Source organism: Fistularia commersonii, chromosome 28 (genome assembly GCF_037954325.1).
Source record: "Fistularia commersonii isolate RoL2024-O1a breed Wild chromosome 28, RoL_Fcom_v1.0, whole genome shotgun sequence".
Classification (NCBI taxonomy): domain Eukaryota; kingdom Metazoa; phylum Chordata; class Actinopteri; order Syngnathiformes; family Fistulariidae; genus Fistularia; species Fistularia commersonii.
In genome coordinates, this window is record NC_141311.1 from 6282554 (window position 1) to 6309169 (window position 26616).

Below are 26616 nucleotides of genomic sequence, written 5' to 3' on the forward strand. Positions count from 1 at the left end.
TCTTCAATTCACCCATGATATGCATTAAGTATTTTTATATGAGCCATAACAATGAAAATGTGCAGAAAAAAAGTTAGCTAGTACATCTTGAATTGGTTTTAATGGTCGTCAATTTAGAATTAGCTTTTGAAACTATGTTCCTGAGTGTATGAACTTCTACATCCAAGTTTCACCAGTCTAACAAGCTACAGAGTATTTAATTTGTGTCATGTAGATGGAAGAGGTTTTGCTTATAATTTCAGACATTATTGGAGCCAAGAATATATTATATACATATATAGATAAGCACATGGATATAGGTGAAAAAAAAATTAATTACATTGAATGTTAGTAGAAGAGCAGCAGTTTCTGAAACAAATACTTCAGTACTAACATAGTTAGTACTATATAAATGGAATTTTCTTGTTATAGTCTCATGGCAACATGTTAGAGGCTTAAAGACTGTCTGTAAGGACAGAAACAAGGCAGCATAAACTGAATATGTAACCGTCGCAATTTGTCATTACTTTGCTCAGATCTATTTATTTCATTGATTTGTGTAATTTTATTAAAAAAACACCTAAATTATTTTTGTTTTGCTTACATTTATTTACATGTTTTCTCAATGGACTACGATAATGTACAAATAAAATCTGTCTCTGCTCTGATATAAAGTATGGTAAATTATTCCCATAAATAGATCTGCTGTGTCTGTTTTTGTACCTTCAAATAAAACTTATTTCTCATTGAAATGCGCTGTTACTCAGATCAATATCAATTTCACAAGAAAACATTTATTTTCATGACTGACACATTACTGCCTTTGGCACAAGAGGGCGTCAGAACTGACATTACTTAACACTCTTATTGGAATGATTAGAACATTTTTAATGATAAAGCAAAGGGGAAGAAAAAATACTGCAAGTCAATCCACGCTAGATTTTCATTTCTTCCAACTGTTTAAAACTACATGCACTACATATAGCAAGTTGGTCTGAACTCAAATTCATACACAAAGCATTTTGGAATTACATAAAATTCTGTTCAATCACACACAGACATATATATATATATATATATATATATATATATATATATATATATATATATATATATATATATATATATATATATGTGTCTGTCTGTGTGTGTGTGTGTGTGTGTGTGTGTGTGTGTGTGTTTTGTAAAAAACATAATCCCTGGAATATGGAATTGTTACATAAATAGTGATCTCAAAACACAAAGACTTTGCCAAACAAATTAACAAAAGTACAAAGCTATATAAAAATTAATGCCTGGTTTCAGTGAATCATACAATACAGTGAAAACAAACAAGAAAACCAACTCCCACTTTGTAGGGTTAGATTTGTCCAATTTGCGTACAGCAGATGCCAAGGATTTCATAGAAAGACTATGTACAAACTAATATACCCGTTCTAAAACAAATGTTCTAAAAATTTCTTACATTGTCAGGAAACCTGGCCGAAGATAGCTCGGAAATACTTGCTTGCGAACACTTTAGACAAGTGGATGCCAGTGACAGTCCATGTAGTCTCTTTCCCAGAGGTTACTGCCTTCCTTGCTTCCTGCCAGCAGATGCACGTTAAACTTGTATGCTTTGAAACCAACGAGGATTGGATTAAATGCACCTCACGTGGTCAGATTAAGAACGGTCATAGAGACAGACAATGGAAGTAGGCAGCTTCAGTTACAGAAAAAAATGAATAAGCTCCAGACTTCTCGGACACTGTGAAGGTAATGACATTTCCCTGTAGTTGGTCCTGCCAGGATGAAGACGGATCAGGTCTGTGGTCACTGAGAAATCAGTTTTAAAACGATTATAAGACAAAAGCTCATCTCATTACTTTGATTATTCAGTAATAGAGAAGTGACCTTTGTTTCAATCCTAGGACGATGACAAATGCATATCTTCAATCAAGAGTTCCAGATTTCTTTTACTATTTGCCACCCCTACCGTGGACCAGGTTGGAAGTAGCACACATGCATGCTCCTTAAAACTCCCTAGAACTCATCATCGGATGTGATCAGCATGACTTTATCTGACTTGCGGGAGCCTTTGGTGCCATTGACAACTTTTCCATTCGGGCAGGGCTGGATGACCTCTTGGGTAGACTGTTGGGTGTACTGTTGGTAGGCTGGGGAGAAGTTGTGGATGGCATCCTGCACCATGTCTCCTGGGTTAATAGTCTCCTTCAGTCCACTGGAGATACTCTGCATGGGGGGCATATTCTCTGCAGAAAAACAGAATACAGGGACAGTGGACACAAATGTGTCATTAAGGCACTGAAACTATGTGAAGAAACCTGGCATTTGTATAAAGAGAATACAAAGTTCACTTAAAGTAAAATGAGAAGAATTTGGAAAGAATGAAATGTTTTCAATACATAGTGTGATATATTTGATTGATGTGTGATCAAAAGATGGGATGCCAGAGACGGATTGTGCACAAACTTGGATAAGAGTGTGAGCTGCATGACCTAATTGAGCAATGTCCAAACTTACCAACAAAAAAGCATTATTATTTTTTTTAAGATTATTTATTGTAGATATTATTTGGTCTACTGACTGTTTAGCGAAGCATACAAAGCTAGTATATCAAGTCAATACAAATGTTGGGTATTTAATTGGAAGTTTATGAAATGTCATGTGTTGTGCGAATTTCTCATTCCACAGTCAGGAGAACACAAGAGGTGTGTGATAAGACATTCACCTTGAAACACTACGGTGGAACTGAGGTAGAAAGCCACCAGCTAAGTGTATTAAGCACCAATAGAAGCCTCTTATAATGTGAAAGCAAGCTTGTGAAAATGTCTTACATCAAAATATATTCTTTGAATGATTATAAAGGTCTAAAAAATGTTTACACAGAAAAAGAAAAGTACAAAACAAAAGAGATTCTCGACTTGAAGTTAGTGAAAAACTGGAAAATTAGAATGAATTTACCAGTGCACAAAAATGGAATACTATGAAAAAAAAAAGAAAAAGAAAAAAAAAAAACCTGTTCAACGGTCACTGACTCTGCTGTCAGGATTGGCTTTTGAGGAGTAGCTAAAGGAAGGGCAAGATTGGCTGGGGGCGCAGTAAGGCATAGTCTACTAAGTCTGTGCCTGGACATGGGGAGGGCCACATGTGCGGCACCCCCTGCAATGGCACACAGGTCCTGTGGGTGGAGGTGCAGCATCAGATCACAGCTCTTGATGTTCTTAACAAAACATTCAAATGACAAAGGAACCGGGTATTTGGATCAATGAAACTAAATCCCAGAAGGAAACCTCTTCAAAATGCTAAGGCCATTTACTTAAAAAAGAGGACAGATACATTCAATGTGAGCCAAAGATTAAAAAAAAAAAAAAAAAGGGAAGAAATTAGTTGTTTTTATGCTAAAAAATGTGTATTTTGTGGAAAAGAGTTCTACTGATGTTAGTATTCCTACCAGTTAGCTGCAGTCTTTTCCACCTGGCAATCCAATTTTATACCCCTGGAAGTGATAGTAATTCGCTGTAGCATAGCATTTGCCCTCAGTCCAATATATGGAGTGACGTGTTAACAATGAGGGCCGTGTTCATCATGTGATAGTATAACTACATGGCTTGGCTGCTATGTCAATTGCCCTAAAGGCATGGAGGTCTTCCTGAAATGCATAGAACTTCCTAGATACAACTCAACTTAACAAACATGCATACTACACATGACGGCCAGTATTTAGTGAGGCTACTGAAAATGCAAAGCATACTAATGAACCTTCCGTCTTATACTCGGGTGGCATGGTGGTGCAGTGGCTAGCGCTTCAGCCTCATAGCACGAAGGACCCAATTCCGACAAGGGGACCTTTCTATGCGGATGTGCATGTTCCCCCCGTGTCTGCATGGGTTTCCTCTGGGTTCTCCGGTTTCCTCCCACATCCCAGGTGAATTGGAAAAAAAAAATGGGTAAATGGTTGTTTGTCTATATATATGGCCCTGCAATTGGCGACCAGTCCAGGGTGTACTCCACCTCTCGCCCAATGCCAGCTGGGATAGGCTCCAGCATCCCCCGCGACCCTGAGTGCTGGATAAGCAGCAGAAGATGGATGGATGTCTTATACTCTTACTTTCAGTTTGAATGAACTTTAAAAAACAATGACTCTTCAGCCTCTTTCTCTCGGAGGGGGAGTTTAATAGTGGGTCATTGCTTCTGCCTTCAACTGGGGAGTAAACACCATGTGATTATTTGCAGGGTAATTAGTCATTAAAACAGGCAGAAGATAACATTTATATTCAGAGTGTTAATTTGACCTATTGTGTTGCTACTGTGACCTTTCATCATTCTGTATGATAGGCACTGAGTGTGTGATAATTTCTCCTAATGATAAGTAATAGATGCTATTAAGTACGTTAAACGTATGTTAAATAGAGAATATTACAGAGTTTTTGACAAACAATAACACACGTCGTAGCTGGTGAAAAGAATGGACAGGCTGGAGCACAAGAGGCCAAAATGATTGATCTCACAGCTAAAGGCTTTTCTCTTGGATTCCATTTGTCTCGGTTTGCAAATAGCATTGATGTTAAAGGTTGCGTTGCCTCCCTGCTAGGTGTTGTACTAAGGCTTTCAATTCCCCTTCATTTTTCTCAACTCTGCTTTAGGAGGAACTGTCCTCTGATCCACAGGTACCAAAGAAACCCTCAGGCTAGTGGCAACACCCACTGACTTACGACGTGACTTGAAAAAACAAAAACAAAACACTGCAACAGTTTTAAAAAATACAAATCTGTGAGGGAGCCCCAGTAGCAAATATGCCACAGTATCATGGGTTCAGTTCCATCCTACCCCTTTACTGCACGCCACCTCTCCATCTCTCTGCTCTGCATCTATGTGACTATACATAAAAACCAGACACAACTATCAAAATACAGCTGAAAAATGCCCAACCATAAATAACACTTTATATTTATCTTCTTTGAGATTGTTGCAAAAGGGTAGAGGGGTTATTGAAGATGCAATACCTCAATACACCTTGTATATTCTCTGGTTCAGCCAAGGAAGATTAAATAATACACAAACAAACACTCTAGAACATGTGAAAACATTTTAAGAGGATGAAGAGGGAATGAGAAAGGGATCAGGCCAAGAGCTTCTGCTAGCTTTTTAAAAAAACTTTACTCACCTGGCACATCGTTTTTCTTCTCCTGGTAAACTGTACAGGTGAACGCATATCGGAGGGCAATGGCGGCAAAGAACATTTCGATGCAGATGATGAAGTTCTGCCACCCAGCGGCCACCGTGCCAGCACCAACTTCTTGTCCATCAATAAAAAGTGCATTAGGGATGACACCACAGCGTTCAAGAATGGCGAGGACCATACCTGCAAAGTATCACGCAAATACATTTACACTTCTCTCTTCACCAATGAGTCTGAAACAAATCATAAGAATCAAAGACAAACCTTGCCAAAAGGATAAGAAGATGACAGATTTGATGGTAAGGAACTTCAGCACTGGTTCAAACGGCCTAAGTAGGTCACTTGTTGCAAAGAAAAAGAGGAAGAGTGCATAGAGGGCCAGGCTGACTGAGAAGTTGTAGATAATGGTGATGTATAGGTAACCTCCATATACACTGTAAAGAAGCAGAGATTGAAAAATCCCAGTTATCAATGCAACTACCTACATTAAATAATACATAGAAACATAACCACGAGTATCCTATGTCTGGAAATAATAATTTCTCCCTTATCATGACAGCAGGCTTGGAAATCTCGCATTGGCCAAGGAGTGAAAAACAGTCGACTGTTATCGTAAAGGAGAAAAAAAAGCTATATTGCAAGAGCAACAGGAAATGTTACCCTTTATGCTCTTATCTCAACAAGAAGCCAATAAAGCCTGTTTGTGCACAGCCTTTTGATTTACAGAATGCATCTGAAAGACAATTTCATTGTCACTGTTTCTGTCAGTCTGTTCATTTGGTACTGAATGCACTAATTACTTCCATGCAAAATGGAGTGAGAGTGTATGCTTGGTTGAAAGTATGACAGTTAAAAATACAGTTAATCATCACAGTACTGCCACAGCATTAACAATAAAGAATTAAGAAACAAGCAGCAGATAACACCTCCTAAAAATAGTCTTTATATGGGAAGATGGTTTTTAGAGCATATTATTACACTTTAGGGCAGTTTTATTGAAAATATTACCCACTCCATATTCTGTTGAAACCCTTACTGGCATGTCTGGGGTGGCAGAAAGCACACTTAAATTAGATTTGCCAGTTTGTACTCTACCCCGAGCCTTTAAATCACTTGAATCTAGTGGAAACTCGATGAAATGAAACAATTCATCTCCCCTTATAATAATGTGATTCCACTGAGAATCAAGGCATTTCAGTTCCATACTCTTAACACAGTTGGGGGGGACATCTGCAGTATTACATTTTTTAGACCACGCTCAACTAGAATTAACAGATCTCAGCTCCATTTCTCCTCTTATCAGTCCACTTGGAGTCTACCTCCATGGTTGTGCAGATGCAAAGAAGTCAATGGAAAACAGTCTTAAATGATAAAAACATATTACATTTCATCTAGGAGGATAGGGCCTTTTGACATCTGAATGCTTGACAACAGAATAAATCATTGTGCGTAAGGAATATGCAGGTACAATTTGACAAACTATCATTACATCAGAGTAACGCAGACAGACTATGTTGTCACATGGGGCGAAGTCAAGTTCTCAAAGCTCAATATCAGTGGATGAGCTGGTTGTGCACTTCTATAGAGAAAGGTGGGGCTGTCTCAGTTGTTATTCTGGGGAGAAAGTGAAAAGGGAGGACTCGTACAAGTTCAATCGATGGGAGGGAAAATAAAAAGAACTCACAACACAACAGTAGCTTACAGATTACTCCGTGTTCTCAACAGGCTCATGTCGATATTTAATTTGTGTCCGTTACCATGCTGTTTAGGCATTAAAATGTCAATTAATCATTATATAAAACCTGGTATTGTGTGTTCATCATAATGTAACTTTATTTCCTTGTAATGGCCAAAATAAGGTCATAAAACACAATGGCCTGAACTACTGAACTGTTCATTCCTCTTTGAGGTTATGTAAACATTTATGACCTACTGAAAGACTTCCTTGAATGCATTCCTATTATATGTTTTCAACCAAATGGTGCAGCATAACTAACTGCAAGTTAGTTGTTAGTGTGCAACAAGCAGTAAACAAGCCTACTGGCAATGTCATGGATGCACAAGAAAGTCATAATAAATTAATCCAAAGAGAGGTGCTGCTCACTTAAAATCTCCGTCATGGTATTTGCCAAAAGCCTGCAGGATGATGGTGATGGCGGCCATGATGGGTTTGACAACACAGAACTGGAGAGTCGCCTACAGAACATATGACAAGTCAGAATGAGAAATGCAAAAAGGCAAAAAAAAAAAAAAAAAAAGATTTAAGAAGCAGGATGATGGTAATTTGCAAGATCTAAAAACACACTAGTTAAAGAGTAAGAAAAGTACATCTTCTCAAATCAGATAAAATCAACTCGCCTTCAATTCCAGAATTAAACAAAACTGATGTCAGTGGGGACAGACTGAGCTGACAGGATGGAGAATGGCGCTGTGGCCTGCATGCAATATTAGACTGAAGGACAGGTGTCCTCCGATGTGAACTGAAGCTTGAACTAACCAATTTGACAGAGGCTGCTCTAAACTCCAATCATTGCCGTGGCAACATGTCAAGAGTGTTAAACTAGATTGGCCGGAAGGAGCTTCTGAGATTGCTAAAAGTTGTCAGGTTTGACAAAATAGCATCAACAATCATTAACGTGACTAGAGTATGTTTAAGCTTTCACTTGTAATTGCTTATTGTGCCTGTTCTGGTGCCAGATTGTCACTGTAGATATTTTCAAAATAAAAAAAAAAAACTTAAACAAAATAGATAAAAATAAATAAATTTTACTATATCAAGCACAATGAACATTCATAAAACCTAAGGGAAACATGGTCTGCTCCATCTGTTCAACCATGCAAACAAACTAGACAGCTGCTAATGTCAATTAAAAAAAATATGCACATCAATGTGATAAATATCTGACCGTCTAGTGTTGCCAGCAGGTAGTTTTCATGAAGCGTGCAATTTTCCATATAAATACATACTAAATCAACTCGTAATCACCAATTCCCTGCTTTAAATAACCTCAGGCATTTCGATACCCCACCCCCCCTTCAATAATTCACTGACAGCAAATATTCACCAACTGTTTATGTATGATTTTTACTTGTTTCCTCAGCATATTATATATCACAATACAGTAATGTATAGTTTCGACTTGATAACAATTGGATTTTAAAATCTATCTTCTGCTGTATAAAATCTATATTGTACTGTCTTGGAATGCCATAGGTCTTGGAATATCCAAGGTTGTCATCTGCAGCCACTGACAGTTCAGCTTGCAAGGGAAATGCATTTCCTTTAGGTTTTGTCATAGCATTAAGCCACACACACACACAAACACACACACACACACACACACACACACACACACACACACACACACACACACACACACACACACACACACACACACACACACACACACACACACACACACACACACAGGGGCAAAAAAGTATTTGGTCAGCCACCAATTGTGCAAGTTCTCCCACTTAAAAAGATGAGACAGGCATGTATTTTTCATCATAGGAACACGTCTACTATGGGAGACAGACTGCAGAAAAGAATCCAGAAAATCAGTCTGATTTTATATTTACCCTTTGTTGGCAACGACAGAGGTCAAATGTTTTCTGTAAGTCTTCACAAGGTTTTCACACACCGTTGCTGGTATTTTGGCCCATTCCTCCATGTAGATCTTCTCTAGAGCAGTGATGTTTTGGGGCTGTTGCTGGGCAACACGGATTTTCAATGGGGTTCTATGGGGCTAGGCCACTCTAGGACCTTGAAATGCTTCTTACGAAGCCACTCCTTTGTTGCCCAGTGTGTTTGGGATCATTGTCATGCTGAAAGACCCAGCCACATTTCATCTTCAATGCCCTTGCAGATGGAAGGAGGTTTTCACTCAAAACCTCTTACTACACGGCCCCATTCATTCTTTCCTGGATCAGTCTTCTTGGTCCTTTTGCAGAAAAAAACAGCCCCAAAGCATGTTTCCACCCCCATACTTCACAGTAGATATGGTGTTTTGGATGAAACTCAGCATTCCTTCTCCTCCAAACAAGACAAGATGAGCTTTTACATAAAAATGTTCTATTTTGGTTTCATCTGACCATAAGACATTCTCCCAATACTCTTCTGGATCATCTAAATGCTCTCTAGCAAACTTCAGATGGGCCGGGACATGTACTGTCTTAAGCAGGGGGACACTCTTGGCACTGCAGGATGAGTCCATTGTGGTATAGTATGTTGTTGATGATGGCCTTTGTTACTTTGGTCCCAGCTCTCTGCAGGTTATTCACTAGGTCCCCCCATGTGGTTCTGGCATTTTTTCTCACCGTTCTTCTAATCATTTTGACCTCACGGGGTGAAATCTTGAGCCCAAGATCAAGGGAGATGATCAGTGGTCTAGTAGGTCTTCCATTTTCTAATAATTGCTCCCACACTTACCTATTGCTTACCTATTGCGGATTCAATCTTCCCAGCCTGGTGCAGGTCTACAATTATATTTCTGGTGTCTTTTGACAGCGCTTTGGTCTTGGCCATCGTGGAGTTTGGAGTGTGACTGTTTGAGGTTGTGGACAGGGGTCTTTTATTCTGATAACCTTTTCAAACAGGTGCAATTAATACAGGTAACATGCTGAGGACTAAGGCTCCTCTTACAAAAGAAGTTACAGGTCTGTGAGAGCCAGAAATCTTGCTTGTTTGTGGGTGACCAAATACTTATTTTCCACCATCATTTGCAAACAAATTCTTTAAAAATCAGATGTGATTTTCTGGATTTTTTTTTTCACATTCTGTCTCCCATACTTGAAGTGTACCTCTCATCTTTTTAAGTGGGAGAACTTGTACAACTGGTGGCTGACTAAATACTTTTTTGCCCAAAACATACACACACACACACAGACACACAAACACAAATATTTGGACAGTGACACAAGTTTTGTTATTTTGGCTATTTCCAAAAACATATTCAGGATATTATATATTATTATATAATCAACATTGGCTTAAGGTGCAGTCTCTCAGGGTGTAGGAATTACAGCCGCCCCTTTTTAAAGGACCTAAAGTAAGTGGACAACTGACTCAGAAGGATGCAAAAAAACATAACAAGGCTGCATGGGCTCTTCCTCGGTAACCTGTCATCAATTAAGCAATTAAAGGGTCTGGAGTTGATTCCAGGTGTGGTGTTTGCTTTTGGAAGCTGTTGCTGTGAACACACAGCATGCAGTAAAAGAAGCTCTCAATGGAGCTGAAACAGACCATCCTGAGGCTGAAAAAAAGAAGAAATCCATCAGAGAGATAACAGAAATGTTAAGAGTGGCCAAATCAACAGTCAAGATAAAAATAATGAATTTGGGAACTCAAGAAGGCCTGGACATCCATGGAAGACAACAGAGGTGGATGATTGCAGAATCCTTTCCATGGTGAAGAAGAACCCCTTCACAACATCCTCTCAAGTGAAGAACACACTCCATGAAGTAGGTGTATCAGTATATATGTCTACCATAAAAAGAAGACTTCATGAGAGTAAATACAAAGGATTCACCTCAAGGCGTGGCCTCAAAAATAGAAAGGCCAGAATTGACCTTGCCAAAAAACATCTGAAGAAGCCAGCCCAGTTCTGGAACAGCATTCTACGGACAGATGAGACTAAGATCAACCTCTACCAGAATGATAGGAAGAAGAAAGTCTGATGAAGAATTGGAACAGCTCATGATCCAAAGCACACCACATCTTCTGTAAAATATGGTCAAGACAGTATGATGGCGTGGGCATGCATGGCTTCAAATGGCACTGGGTCACTTGTGTTTTATTGATTATGTGACAAAAGACAGAAGCAGCCGGATGAATTCTCAAGTGTATAGGGATATACTTTCTGCTCAGATTCAGCCAAATGCAGCAGACCTGATTGGACGGTGGTTCATAGATATATGGACAATGATCCAAAACATACAGCAAAAGCAACCCAGGTGTTTTTTTTTTTTAAAACAAAGAAGTGGAATATTCTGCAATGGCCGGGTCAATCATCAGATCTCAAACCAACCAAGCATTTCACTTGCTCAAGACAAAACCTAAGGCGGAAAGACCCACAAACCAGCAACAACTGAAGACAGCTGCAGAAAAGGCCTGGCAAAGCATCACAAAGGAGGAAACCCAGCATTTTTCTGCAAAGGATTCTCAACAAAACACTGAAAAGTAACATTTTACTTAGGGTTGTGTTTATTTGTCCAATTACTTTTGAGCCCCTGAAATGAGGAGCATTTGTGTAAAAATAGCTTCAATTTCTAGATGTTTAATGTAAATATTTTTGTTCAACCCTGGGAATTAAACCTGAAAGTCTGCACTCAATTCTGTTGTAGTTGTTTCATTTCAAATCCAGCGTGGTGCCATGCAGACCCCAAATCATGAAAATTGTGTCACTGTCCGAACATTTCTGAGCCTGTGAGTGTGTTTAAAAAAAAAAAGTCATGCCATGGCTAAATGATTACATTTATTCACGGTAATCAGATGATGCCCAGTTTGAAGGCTGAGTGTTTAACTGAATATGAATTGAAAATAACTAGAGAACCTCTGACCAACTTAATCTTCCTTCTCAAAGCAAAAGAGCACCGATCAATGGAGGTCAATCACTGAGTCAACAGGCCTCAAATCACATTGCTTCTGCTTGGAGAATTTGGTGTTCGCTGTTTGAACACAGTTGGGCAGAGGACAAAAGAAATCCACTTCCCATTCTAACTTATACACCACTTTGATAGAAAGTGCTCTTTTCATATATTTATTGTACTATATCAATTACCTCTCATTAAGGAATGGTATTCTAAAAAATATAGAGGTAATGATTTGCAATCAAGATAGTCTCCTCAATAACCCCAACCAACTATATTTGGAATTCTATTTTCACACTAATTCACAGTCCCATAAAATCATCTGCATCTGTCTGATCTACACTTGTGCACCATTTCCGGCCCTTTTATATCTATCTTCAAAAGGAATTGTCTAGAGAACATAAGGAACAGAAACATTAAATATTCATTCATACAATGAACTGCTAATAAGTCTCAAGATACTGTTAATGTTTTTGACTAGTGATGAGCTGGACTGATTTATAAGTAAGATGCAAAAGTGACCCAAATCATGGTGCCTACCTTAAGTTTACCAATGATTATGCTCCAGAAATCAAAATTATGACAGGGAACTGAACTGAAATACCGAAGATATTGAAATACTGAAGATATTCAGCAATTCCACTTTTACCATAACATATACCATTTTCAAAAGACATATAACTTATTTACTTTGTCAGTAGAAAGGAGTTCATGTGTTCACCAGGGCTTAATGTTCCGGCCAGTAACAAATACCTCCTTTATTGCTGCACCTGACTGACCCCATGCACATGGATTCTTACCCATGTATTTGAACCTCTGTCACCCCAGGGTCCAACTCACTGCAGAGTTAAAAAAATAAAATGAAGGCCGTACCATGTCCCATTCCTGATAAAAAGACTTAAAAAAATCAATATGTCAAAAACAAGTTTGAGGTACAAGAGCAGCTTATCCTGCAACCTTATCACCGAGCCCCCTTAACTCCAGGCTGTTTTTCATGTCAGTGATTCATTTTTCATTTTAATCACAAAATGAAGACAGCATAAAGAAAGTTAATGTTATTTGCCCACAAACAGAGCAAGGCCTTTCAGATGTGCTTTAACAAATTTCTATCTCATCTTCAAACAGTTTGCTTGCTTTCCCTTATTGGTAATGAAATACTACATATATTATACCTCCATTGAGGACAGGACTTGTCTGCTTCATTTGGGAGTTTCCTTATGAGAAAACAGTGATTTTGAATTCCATAACAAGCCACAACACCTGTGATCAATATAATGGTACATTTCAGTTATCCATTAAGAACACATCAACAAAGATTTCACATTTCAGGGTTATTTTGCCCTTGATGAGCTAGCAGCTGTTCGTATTAGGTAAAATCATGGCATTCAGGATCTGTGACTCCAGAAAAGGGTACCCAAGCAATTATTACATTTTACTAGGGAAGCCAAAGATCAGAAAGTAAAATCTTTTTTGACAAATCAGTTCAAATGCAAACAGCACAAAGGGGATATGTATTTAGTGTATTGCTTTAACTTCTTTTATATCAAAATATACTGTAGGTTTGTTCTGTAACTTTTCAAAAAAGTGGAGACAGGGACACTAAAGTGTTGGGAAAAAAAAGCATGAATAAAAAAGTTACTTGGTGACAGGCGAAGATATCATTAGTGAAGCTCCTCAAAAAGCTCAATCATTGAAAGGCAAGAATAAGCTGGTTGACTGCTTTTAAAAAAAAAAAAAAAAAAAAAAAAAAAGAAAGGGACAGGAAGCCTAACAGGAGAACATCGCTGCTCAACCTCTAACATCTACACGTTTCGATAAGCATCTGTGTCATGAGGAGGAGATGAAAACTAGCATTGGGCAGCCATGAGAAGTGCAGGATATACTTCTTTTAAATTGCTTTTCATCTCAAAAGAATTTTCAAATAAGGGTGACATAATGAAACACTGGGTTATGTTATAAGAGAGTTGATCTTGACCCGGCAGGCTGCTAGTCTAAAACACATACGATACCACAATATAGTTGTCATGAAATTGTATTGTCATAAATAGAATGCAAAAAAAAAAAAAAAAGGAAAAGGGGGAACAACTCAGCTGGTGTCTTTGGTTCTATGAACATTCCCTGCTGACAGCTATGAAATTAAACAGGTTGTGTACATCTCTAAATGTTGTTCTGGTCACAGCATGAGTGCCGTTTTCTGGCTGAAAAGCAAACAGACTACAAAATTGAATGTTTGCCTTGATATTTTCTACAGATATTGTTGACTATCTGAGAATGATTGCTTGACAAATCATATTTTACTGTTAAATATTTTAGTTTTATGTACATGGTTCCATGTGGATTTAGGTTTAGGTGGGGGCATAGTTATTTAAACTGCATTTTAACAAAGTCTAAGGGAAATTTAAAGTCACGGTTTCAGTGATAATAAGGGAAGAGTTTGACACAAACTGAAATGGATGACATGAATGACAAGTCAAATCTAAGACTATATAGTGTATTTGAGGATAACAAACCAGGACAATATAGAAAATTCAGATGTTAAAAATAAATTATGAGTATAAGATGTTTTACAACCCAAAAGGAACCCAAATTTGGACAATAGCATGTGAAGAAATGTGTCTACTGGGCCACCACGCATGGTCTTTTCAGTTTTGGATGAGTGCAGTTTGGAACTTGACTGCTAGATGTCAGTGAAACTCACAGTGTTTCTTCAGCAAACAGCATTACAATGTAATACTAAATTGGGAAATTTTTGTCCTGTTCTAAACTTTTATAATTCCTATACTTTTGAACACACTTGGATTTATATGTGAACATTCCCATTTTATAAACATCACAGATATTTTTCATGGTGTTTATTGTAAAAGACATGATGAAAGATGCATGTCAGTGTACATTACGAGTTTATGACTCACTATTTAAAATAATAAACAAATAATCATCCATCCTGTTTTGAATTCATAACACTGTTTCCGTTTCCATTAGTGTTCAAAGGTGAGCTTGTGTAGCATCCCAAGACACTGAGAAGGGGCTCAGATCTGATAGCTCATTTCACTGCTCTGTGTTTATCATCAAGCAGGTTTCACTTGCTCTAAATTGCTTTTGTTTTCATTTTTTAAAACCAGTGGATGTTATCCTCTGAAAAGCACAGAGCCAATTATAACAGCTGTCATCTTCAGCAGTCTGGAGACTTGGGCAGAATGGTAATTTGCAGCCCGGTATTGGTTGCCTTCTTTTATGACAATTTGATGTATGCGATATTCCCTGTGTGTGTATTTATTTCAAGTGCCTGATGCAGGAACATCTCGGGGTGAGATAAGGAGATGATTGAAACTCACCTGTTTGCAGAATCTCAAAAAGCCGATGGAGTAACTCATTCCAACGAGACAGCAGGTACCATAGAGGCAACTTGACCTAAAAGACAACAGGATTCCTAATGATTAAAATGCTTGAAAATTCAGGCCAACTATTACACAATGTCACTGGAACAAAATGTGCACTGGAGACTGACATTTTTACAGAAGACAACATGTCTCAGTTTATTAAATATTTGACCAACTACAATCTAGGGGTTAGACAGATTAAGATTGCAAAGGAGGCCCAAGCAGAGAGAGCCTAGTGAGGTACAAACAGACTTTTACTTGACACCTCCTCCTCTGGTGTGGGCAATCAGGTAAAATAGATCATCTAACACCCAGAGACTCTTTCACTGCCATTGCAAAGCCAGTGAGGAAGTAAGGGGGCCAAACAATGCTGCCACATTATTAATTCATCATCACATAACTTGGGAAAGTCAAAATATGTAAAGCATATCAGCAGAATTAACAGGAAAATAAAAAAAAGAAAATAGTACAACAGCTGTGCAGTGAACACTAGCTTGGGTAAAACTGTGACTGAATCTTTAATTTTGGCTGGCATGATTTAATGCTTTCAGGGCTGCAGCAGAAAAACAGGAGATTAAGATAAAGTCAGACTCATTTAAAAAATAAGCACTCCCAATGAGTCTGATTCAGCTGCAGAGAATTTTAACATTATACCCTAAAGTTACTGCTGTTTTTCATTATGTTGGTACCAATCCAATGAGTATGCATGTTATTTCTTTAAATGTGCTAGATTTCTTTCTTCTTTTAAAGCACTGTCAAAAGTTAACTGATATTCAGGCACACAAATGCAACAAGAACAATTTCAAATGCAACGTGGACAAAATCTAAATGAAGCAGGGAAATAAATTCAATCAATTCTGTTCTCTATTTTGTTGTACTCGATCAGCCTTCAAAATATATCAATCTACCAGCAGAGAAAAGTACTCGTGCATATGAGGTGTAACTTCTTTTCTGGTTTGATGGAATTCATTTTTTTTTTCCTCCAAGAAATGTGACAGTTTAGAATTGGTCTAATATCGACATACTGTAAAATTGATTTCAAAGAGGTTTAAACAAGTTGAGTAATTGGGAAATAACCATGAATCCTACCCTGGCAGAGCTCATGAGATCCTGTGAGGAGAATGGAGAACTTCTTGACAGTTAACCATTACTGCAGCACTAATCTGGCTTTGTGGTAGAGTGTCCAGACAGAAGTCTTTCCAAAGGGAAAGACATAGGAAAGCCTGCTTAGACTTTGCAAAAGGCACAAGAAAAGCTGTGAACTGTGAACAACAAGATTCTCTTGTCTGATGAAAACTAGATTGAACTGTTTGGCCTCGATTAAAAAACAAATAAACAAATAAATAAATAAATAAAAAAGAAAAAAATCTAGTCTGGGGGAAACAAGCCTGCTCATAAACTGCCCAGTACCATCCATGTATGCCATTCAGCAGCGGCAATAGAGAGAATAGACAGGACCATGGAAAATCTTCTAAGAGAGAAATAAATTTGGAACTGGATACAACATCAGTAACATCTGTTCATTCTTCTATATTAAGAATTGTAATACATAAAGTTGATGTTTAGCAGCACGTTTAAAATTTATTATACGAAATGTCAAAAACAGACTCACACTTCAATACCTGTAATTGCATAATAAACACACATATCTATTCCAACTGACTACCATGTAGTACAAAGATGTGGAGAAAGGGTGTCAAAATATTACATGATTTTTTTTTTTATATGGCTTTGCACGAATGAACAGAGCTCCTTAAATCAAATCAACTTAAGATCATTCAGAATCTGATTAATCTTTAAATAGGACTAGGAACCTAAAGACACTGCAAAGACCACTGTAAAACTCTCTGGAGAGCCTGGAAATGATTGTCCACAGTTGGTCATCATGCAGCCTGGCAGAGCCTGAGATCATCTGCAGAGGCAGGGAGAAAATCCCCAAATCCAGGTTTGCAAAGCTTGTCGCGTCATACCCATGAAGACTGACGACTGTAATCCCCTGCCAAAGGTGCTTCAACTAAGTACTGAGTAAAGGGTCTGAATACTTATGTCAACAGGATATTTCAGCATTTCATTTAATATGTCTGCAAAATGTTCTCCTTTGGTTTGATCTTTAACATGTGTTTTTTGTGAAGGCAGAAGGTGATTTTGTTTGTGTGTTGTCATCACCAAGACACACGATTTTATCTCCAAGATGCACGCACACAATAACATTGAGCTTGTTTCTTTAGGATTTTGACCTCGTGCAAAGAAATATAAGGCTCCATAACTATTGTATATTTCTCTTCACGCACACATGCACGCACGCACGCACACACGTCCAGTTACACCAAATATTAACACTACCTATTTGTATATGTGTCTCCAAAACATTTTTAACACTTTTGTCAAGAGATTATCATCCAATGAGGTTGTAACATTTAAAATTATTGCATAAGTTATGAAAAGACAATTGTATATAAAATCGAGCACTTCTTACAGTATAGCCAGCAACAAAGTCAAGAGTCAAGATTTTAAAGCACCTTGCAGACACATCAAATACCTACAGTATAATTAATGATCGTTCACCTTTTTGCTCTGTTTTTTTGTGATTATAAACAATACATATGTGTTACTGCATTTAAATCAAGTATTACACTTGGATTTTTTTGTTTTAAAACTTCTAGCATTTGAGCCCGCTAAGACCTGGTGCCCACATGCATGGACATCTAATTTTGGATTCACTATAGTGTGTTGAATGGAAATTCAGACTGAGCTTCCCCATATGATTTTTATTAAAAACTAATCACGTGGAAAGACAATGCTTAATTATTATTGTTGATCAGGTCAATTTCAAATACAATCATGAACAGTCAAAGCCTTCAGGAACTACTGGTTTGGACAAAAATCATAGATCCAAAGTGCAAGTGACAGAAGGACAGGGCAGAGAGGAGGAAAAAAGATGAAATGTTTTGGTGAAATAAGGAGCAACACAGGGAAGTAACCTAATGCATAAAATATATGATTTGATTCTGTCCTGATGTTTATAATATCCATGGACACGTTTCAGTTTGTTACTTAACAATTTGCATAACATCTGTAGGTATCCAGAGATTATGGGAACATATACTTGTATAATACAGGATATCTTTATTTGCCCCAAGGTTACCATGCATAGAATGATTCATTTCTATGTAAATCAGATTGCTTTTCAACAACTTTGTACACCTTGCACGCCCAAATAAAAACTTCTCTACAAATGATGAGTTCAGGCAATTAAACCACAACCTGTCAAGACTGATCAACAGTTCGAAGGGGTAACTGTCAAAAGTAAATACAACTATGGTAAATGGCTTGGAATTGATATTCAAACATAATTCCAATCCAAATGTCAGAAGCCATAATCAAAAATGTCTGCGATATTATGATATGCTGCCTGAATTTTACAATCTTTACTGTTTTTGATCAACAAGGAAGGCAATATCATAGCAAACTGAAGCAGTCATCAAAGTGAGGAACATGGAGTTTTTTGTTTAAAGGTGATTCACAACCAACATTCAACATGTACATACAATACATACAATGATTTATAACATGACACAAACATGCACATTATGGTGTGTTCAAAGGGAGAGAACTCACTGGATGGGCTTCCCTCGAATCTCTGACATGATCGCACTTTCTCCTCCCAGATACTCAAAAGACAGGCTCAGGAAATTGTAAATGACAAATGCTGTAAAAACAAAAAAAAATGGTAAGATGGGGGATTGAGTTGCTTGTTTTGACATCCTACATTTGCTGGATTAAAACTGCAGTAATTTCTCATCACCTTCAAATAAAACTTCATTGGAAAGGTCAGTCATTTAGATAGACAAAACTTGTATGATAAAGAATAATTAGTCCGACATTACGGAACAATAAATGTTTCAGTTCTTACATTAACACTCTTCTAAGGGTTCTGTGTCTTGGAAATCCCTTCCTAATCCTTTGCTGCTATTTAAAGAGGGATTAAATGAGGCTAATGCTGATGGTGTCCAGTCAAGAGAGGGTTGATTGTGTTTTAGCTGTTGCTGGTGGTGGTATTCCAGTCTGCCTGCTTTCTGATGCACTTCACTATCAATCAGCCACAAAATTGGTCTGCAAACTGGAAACTAATCTCTTGAATAATGCATTCCCCCTCTCTTTCTCCTTTCACAAACTACTTGTAATCAATTTTGCATAGGATTCATCTTTTCCATTGGTGCGGTTATTTGGTCTTCAAACTTAAGTAGGTATCTATTGATTGCAAAGGGGTTTCAACAATTATCAATAAAATATGGATTTCTATTTGGTGCTGGAAAAAATGCTTATCAAATAAAAAAGGACATTTTGAAATAGAACCTTTCCAACCTGGTGGATGTTTTCCCCCTTCAGCTACTCTAAACAAGGGTGCAGAAAAATGATATCCCTAAAAATACTCCCTCAAGAAATGGCACAATAAGGTCTTCTAACATGAGAACAATGTCTTCTGAAGAAAAAAAAACTGGTTGGATCGGTTCTTTTTCTTTCCTGGTAACCTCTTTTCTGATATACCATGGAAAATATGAGTTGTTGCTCTTTGTAACTGCATCACACCCAAACAATCGTGACAGTCTTAAAATTATGTAACTATAGCCCAAAAAGAAGGTTTGTTGAACTTACCTTCATAGCAATCTCGCACAGAATCAAAGTAGACATAGTACTGGTCGTTGCTGATGAAGAGCAGGCTGAGCCAAGAATCGAAGGCATAAACAGGCACAATAAACAGGATGCGGATTATGTATCGCTGCTCGTTGGGGACAGTGTAGGATCGAAGGTGTGTGTAGATCTAGAAGGAAAAGTATGGAGAGAAGGGGGGAATGTAAAAATATATATGAGGTTATGAGAAATTAATATATAATAAGACAGTAAAGATCAGAAATATTAAGTACACTTTATACATCTAAAATCTGTATCGAAATTATGTAATTCAAAATTCAAGGAGTAAAGACTAAAAACTCTTTGGGAAAAGAAAAGCATCTAACAAAATTTAGATTATTGATAAATGTTTGCAAAAAATGCAGTGACCATGAACATGGTGTTCGAAAACTCAAATGGCATGATCTGTCTGATGCTAACCTGCTGGTTAACCTGCTGCTAAATTTACTGTTTAAGTTGAAAGGGAAGTATTGCAAGTGGTCTACAAGTGCTCTTTTACTAATATCAATGTCATTATCATCAGTGGTGAGTTTCCAGAATGTTAATCAATTTCCTACTGATGTTTCAAAAAGTTTCTGGAAAGAAAAGAATGGACCAACAATCCATTTAAGGTTGTCCGTCATGAGATAAAAATCAGCTGAGCCTGTCAATGTGATGCTAATGGTTTATAAACAGGATACTTACCAGCCATAATGGACCCGCTGTCTGAAGATTAGTGTCAAATAAAGACAATCCAGAAACTCAAGAATAGAATATTGCTTGAGCTCTAACTTAACAAAAAAGGTGGTTGCTTTCTCAAAATCAAATCATGCCCGGAACCCTTTCCACCATTGCGGCTCTTCCTCATTCACTTCCTCAGCGTGCAGAAAAGCTTTGCAAGTCTAAAAAAAAGGTGCGAGGAGGCATCGCACTCTGATCAGATCAGATTCCAAACTAGATCAAAATCCTAATTGTCATCTATACAGTTGAGGGGTGGTCTAGAAAGAGGACAGCCTCTTTCACTCCACTTTCACCTTTCCATGCAACATCATCAGAGTGCATCATTTCTATCAGGGGTTTCACACACCTGTGTAGGTTTTATGGATCATTACAATGGTTGAAGGAATGCATGACCAATCCATCAGGTAAAGTCACAGATGTTCACAGAAAACACATAGAACTATGTGCAAAAATAGAAAGGGAATATTGACTTTGCCAAATAACACCTGAAGAAGCCAGCTCAGTTCTGGAACAGCATTCTATGGACAGAATAAGATCAACCTGTAAAAGAATGATAGGAAGAACATTTGAAGAAGAATTGGAACAGCTCATGATCCAAAGCACACCACATCTTCTGTAGAACCTGGTGGAGGCAGTATGATGGCATGGGCATGCATGGCTTCCATTGTTTATTGACGTGACAAAAGACAGAAGCAGCCGGATGAATTCTCAAGATATACTTTCTGCTCAGATTCAGCCAAATGCAGCAGACCTGATTGGATGGTGCTTTACAGTACGGAAGGGCAATGATCGTATACATACTGCAAAAGCAACCCAGGTGTTTTTTTAAAACAAAGAAGTGGATTATTCTGCGATGGCTAAGTCAATCACCAGATCTCAAACCAATTGAGCATGCATTTCACTTGCTCAAGACAAAACTTAAGGCAGAAAGACCCACAAACAAGCAACAGCTGAAGATAGCTGTAGTAAGGGCCTGGCAAAACGTCACAAAGGAGGAAACCCAGCAGTCGGTGGTGTCCATGGATGCCTGCAAAGGATTCTCAACAAAATATTGAAAAGTAACATTTTACTTGGGATTATGTTTATTTGTCCAATTACTTTTGAGCCCCTAAAATGAGGAGCGTTTGTATAAAAATAGCTTCAATTCCTAGATGTTTAATCATATATTTTTGTTCAACCCTTTGGATTAAATCTTAAAAGTCTGCACTTCAATTACGTTGTAGTTGTTAAATTTCAAATCCAATGTGGTGGCATCCGGACCCCAAATCATGAAGATTGTGTCACTGTCCAAATATTTACGATGCTATTAAGTTGCTCATCTGGTCCAAATGAATCAATCCAAAAGGCCAAATGTTGCAAGGGAGTGGCAGCACATAAGACATATGTCTGTCTAGTCCTTATTTCTCCTTGCCAGATGCCATCATCAGCAACAAGTCTGAGCATGTCGGTTGAGTCAGGTGGCTGGCAGTGAGATGTGCTCACAGTCCAAATAATGAGAAACTAGACCAAAGACAGACACAACATAGAATTAACACTATGTGCTGTGAAAACCTTCATTTCTGTGGTGAGCTTAGCTAACTTTCATCTCTTTGAAATATGACTTACACGGTGTCAGTATGTTTCACATACATTGGTACATCCAACATAAATTATGCAAGTACATACTTACGGCTCAAAATGTCATAAGTCTCACACAAGTGGCTCAGCTTAATGATGCTTCCCTCTCTGAGGTCAAGGAATATCAGAGATTTATCTGAAGTACCGATGGAAAACCACTTTAAAAGGACAGTTTCAATTCCACGGCTCAAAATAAAGAGCTGGTACCCAACAATATTTCAGCTCAAGTCAGTGAAAACATAAACATAGCAACCTTTTTCCTTTATATAATTCCAGTAGCCATGTGAAAATGATCAAAGGTGAAAGATTTGTATTTAATTGCATCTTATTATTATTTCTTCTTGTGCAAAGCACTTCGATGGAAAGCGCTAAATTACTGGAACATGCAGTTTGGGTTTGGAAGGGAATAAAGTCTGTGCTGGTTTACCCAGTCTGATCTCCAACAGAGCACATTATGGCCTGTGTAGTGAGCGGAGTGAGATAAGTTTAACACCATGTGCAAAGTACAACAGTGCAGTCCCTTTCCATTCTGTCACCTAAGGCTTGTTAGCAAGCCTTGTTAATAAACTGATCACCTTGAGCCGTTGGGATACTGCCAAAACACAGACACATCTTGCATTCAACAGGACAAGACTGCGCTGACAGTTTGTGGCTGCAAATTTAAGATCAGACCAATGCTCATGAGACCTCTTCAGCAAACAATTCACAAATGTAATAGCAAAGTCAAATGATATCTAGAGTTCCTTTATATATGCGGTCATGCTGAACACACATGCAGTTCTTAAGAACAAAGGGCATCAGGAGACACTTGGCAGCGCTAAAGATGTAGAAATTATCAGGCCGTAATTTCTTGAAAGTATAACAAAAATTAAAAAAGAGTAATCAATTACATATACATACAAAAATATCACATTGGTCACCGGACAATTTTTACAAACTGTCATAATGTACTTCATTAATTAATTATGTATCACCCCATCAAATTATTCTAAAGAGACTAAATAAGTAATACATATTCCCTTTTGCTTATCATAAATCCTTCAAGAGGTTAAGAGCATTTTGTGAGAAATACTTAAGAACTTAGTTTTACTCATTCACACTGTTCAAGATAAAGGCCTGATATTAGCAGCTACAAAGTCTTAATTGCTGTTGTTTTCATGAAGTTTTTTTATCGGTAAACAAGATGGTATTTACTGATGTCATGGCCTGATGCTAGCTGGGCATTTTAAAGAATGTTTCATGTTCATGTTCAGAGGCCTTGATAAATTGGTGTAGCTTATAGTTATAATCTTATAATGGCATTTGTTTGGTAAGGGGCTCTAACATCTGTCTTGGCCCAACTATGGGATGATCTCAAAGAAAACAGAAACCAAAATATCTACTTTGTGGAGCAGTCAATGTCAATGTAGCTGACTGGCCTCAAATTGAAGTACAGCTCAGACCAATTACTGCTTCACCACATAGACTTCACACCACTACTTTGACAAAATAATTTGAGTCAGAAGAATCATTACAATGAAGCCATTACTACCACTGGTTTAAGTAAATAAGAGTGCAATGTGCCCATCTTGATGGAGCTAGATGAAGGAGGCACATCTAGTGTGTTGCTCCTAATCCCAAAGGCTTGAAGTTGCAAACTGTCCCATGTACCCACTGAGAAATAGGCCACACTAATTGTTAATGGCCTGAAACATATTGGCAGCTTTAAGGCAAAGAGGATCTGAGGTCAGTGTCTGTTTGTATTTAGTATTCAGAATGTGAGTTTATTGAGGAGCTTCGGCTCTTGAGACTAGTCAGATGAAACACGACCAGCATTGTAAGTTCAGCAGACCGTTTTATTCACCCTGTGTGACAAAGGAGAGGCCTGTGACCAAAACAGGTACTGGAAGAAAAAGTTGCAATGTAATTTGCTTGATATGAAGGCACAGATCCCTGAGTACTGTTTTTGTCTTTCTCCCATTACACAAGATGTTAACATACTGGACAAGAAAAAAAAAAAAAAAAAAAGACTACTCATCAATAAATGGAGCCATGCAACAGACAAGAACCCTCTGCGTTTTAACATAAATATGTTCTAGGAGCGTGATCACTGACCAGCTAGAGTGATGCATTTTTAAAATCAGTTACAAAATCAGTTACAGTGGTGCAGCCACAGAGAACAGGAAAACAACACTCATCTGTTATCCCACTAAATGCTATCTCAATATCAATTGATTTCCCTGCTGATAATACACTGCACCCTACTGAATTCTCAGCAAAATAATAAAACCATAATGACAAGCTATCATCTGCAAACAGCGGGTAACTCACTCACACAGGAGGAAACACTCATTGGCAATGGTGGTAGGAGGTTTTATGGGTAAAGTCAGCCCGTTTTGAGCCATTTATTCATTCTGAGCATCCCAACCCCCCGTGCCCTCAAGCATGCTCTCTCTCTCTCTCGCTCCCTCTCTCTCTCACACTCACACACACACACACACTTGATTAGTTAAAGGCTTTCCTCCATTTTAATTCCATTGCCAGTGAGAACAGTAAAGTAAGAAAAACAATCTTGCAATGAATTGTGGCAGTGCAATCACACGGTAAAAGAATAATTACTGCCTTGAGAGAAATATTTTCAACTGACATAAGGCACAGAGAGTATGAATTTAAGGAATGTGGCCTGAGATAATGAATTTACTAAAGCAAACTGTAAGGTAATAAGCCTTCATGGATTGAAGATTTGTTGTTTTTCCTCTGGCAAAGGTGGTGCAGTCTGTCAGATCCCAACGGTCTTTAATTACAGAATTATTGTGTGAGTCTCTGCATACACCGGACCGGTATAATGCAGGGTTTTGTAGAACCGATGCATTTCAGATATGTAAAGTGACACACACACTCACCTGGTGACATGTTATCAGCAAGGCGGACCAGACGCATATGCCAGAAAGGGCTTGTGCTGCCACAGTGTTCAAAAACATCTGATCCTCTATGATTGACCCATTGCCTGTCTGAAAGATGGTCATGTTGGAGCGGTCCGACCTGTCTGGGAAAATCGGCGCTGCCAGGTGAACAACTGAACCGTTTTCGTCTGACACCTCCATGTCCTCCAAAGAGATGTACACCTGCAACAGGAAACACAACAAAGTCAATGTAGAGCTCACTAGTGAAACCTAAGAACATTTGCCCTCTGGTCTTCAGTGAATAACATATTCCCATGTGATTTATTCCCACAACCTGGTGGGCACCTAACAACCTGCTCTTGCATTAATTAATCAAAAACAAAGAGTCTTATGGAAATGAGGCAGCTCCACACATTTAGAAGCGCGGCTCTAATGATCTCAGAAATGCACCTTATTTATCAGACGGCTCACCTTCTCCCCGGGCGGCGCCGAGGCAGCGTTATTCCTCTGTCACAGCCCGGGGTTTGACACAGGCCCGCGTTATAAGACAAACATGGAGAATATCGTCGCCCTGAAGATTCGGCCTATTTGACATTCAGTTTTACCAACGAGCGGCGGTCGTTTGTAAGGCGGAGGCTCGGCCGGGCGGACTTCCTTGTTTGTGAAAGGCTCCAGACAGGTAGCTGATTCGGCCTATTTCCGTGAGGTCGAAGGACGCGCGGGCGAAAAGCAACAAGTCGAACAAAAAAAGGGTACCTAAAAAGAGAAAAAGAAACAAATGTCGCGCGTTGTATCGAACCAAAATGTTTAAAAGTCAAACATAGGAGAGGCGACAAAGACGAATAATGGAAGACCTCTTTGGACAGAGAAAGAGATGATAAACAGGTCGGGCACAGGTGAATCTGTCACGTGACCACGGCTCAGCCGGTGCCGTGACGTCACCACGTTATCTCTGTGATGTCCAAAGGCCGCCCGGTCGGGATCCGTCTGTGTATCGGTTACTCTGTTTGGCGAGCAAAACACAGAAACAAAAGGACTCGGCCTTTTGAAGAAAAACTATTATGTAAGATTTTTTGGTGTCCTGAGACTTGCTTCATATGGATTTTTTCTTTTTCTTCTTTGTACTTCCTTTGTTTTGCCCCTGGCTGTTGTTTTGATGTCGCACTTGATGTACTGTACGTTATACTTTAATCAAAGAAGGAAGGAAAAATCTAAACATTCAAATGAATACTTGTAATTTATTACTCTTATATTTCGAATATAGCTAAAATTGTCACCTCGAAGGTGACAGGATTTTCTTTTGATGTTAATATTGAAATTTCCCAATTGTGAGACAATTAAAGGCACATTCTATTGGCCAAGTGCATTGATATAGTCAAGAAAAATACTAATAATGCCCACCAGTTTTCACCTCAAATATGTAATGACTCATTAGGCTATGTTAACTTTTTGTGACTAACAAAGTTAATTTTTGAACAAGTCAAAAAATTATACAATTATTTTTAGTTGATAAGTTTTACTAGCAAATGTTGCCTACTGCATATCGTGACAAGGAAAAATATGCTTCAAAATT

General features: G+C 38.2%; 1 protein-coding gene across 3 annotated transcripts; it reads right to left on the reverse strand.

The window, feature by feature from the left end:
* Positions 1-753: 753 nt before the first annotated feature.
* On the reverse strand, positions 754-26041 carry tmem184a (transmembrane protein 184a). 3 transcript variants are annotated; one of them, XM_086176522.1, is made up of 10 exons: positions 25898-26041; positions 25515-25799; positions 25044-25265; positions 19789-19954; positions 18751-18841; positions 15088-15163; positions 7266-7357; positions 5426-5595; positions 5147-5344; positions 754-2231 (listed from the first exon to the last, which is right to left on the reverse strand). In XM_086176522.1, exons 3-10 carry the CDS (start codon positions 25242-25244, stop codon positions 2002-2004), a joined length of 1224 nt encoding a protein of 407 aa, XP_086032648.1. In that variant the 5' UTR covers positions 25245-25265; positions 25515-25799; positions 25898-26041; the 3' UTR covers positions 754-2001. The 3 variants fall into 3 exon arrangements, with proteins under 3 accessions (XP_086032648.1, XP_086032647.1, XP_086032649.1); XM_086176521.1 differs by having other exon boundaries at positions 25515-25953; XM_086176523.1 differs by having other exon boundaries at positions 25494-25953.
* Positions 26042-26616: the final 575 nt, after the last annotated feature.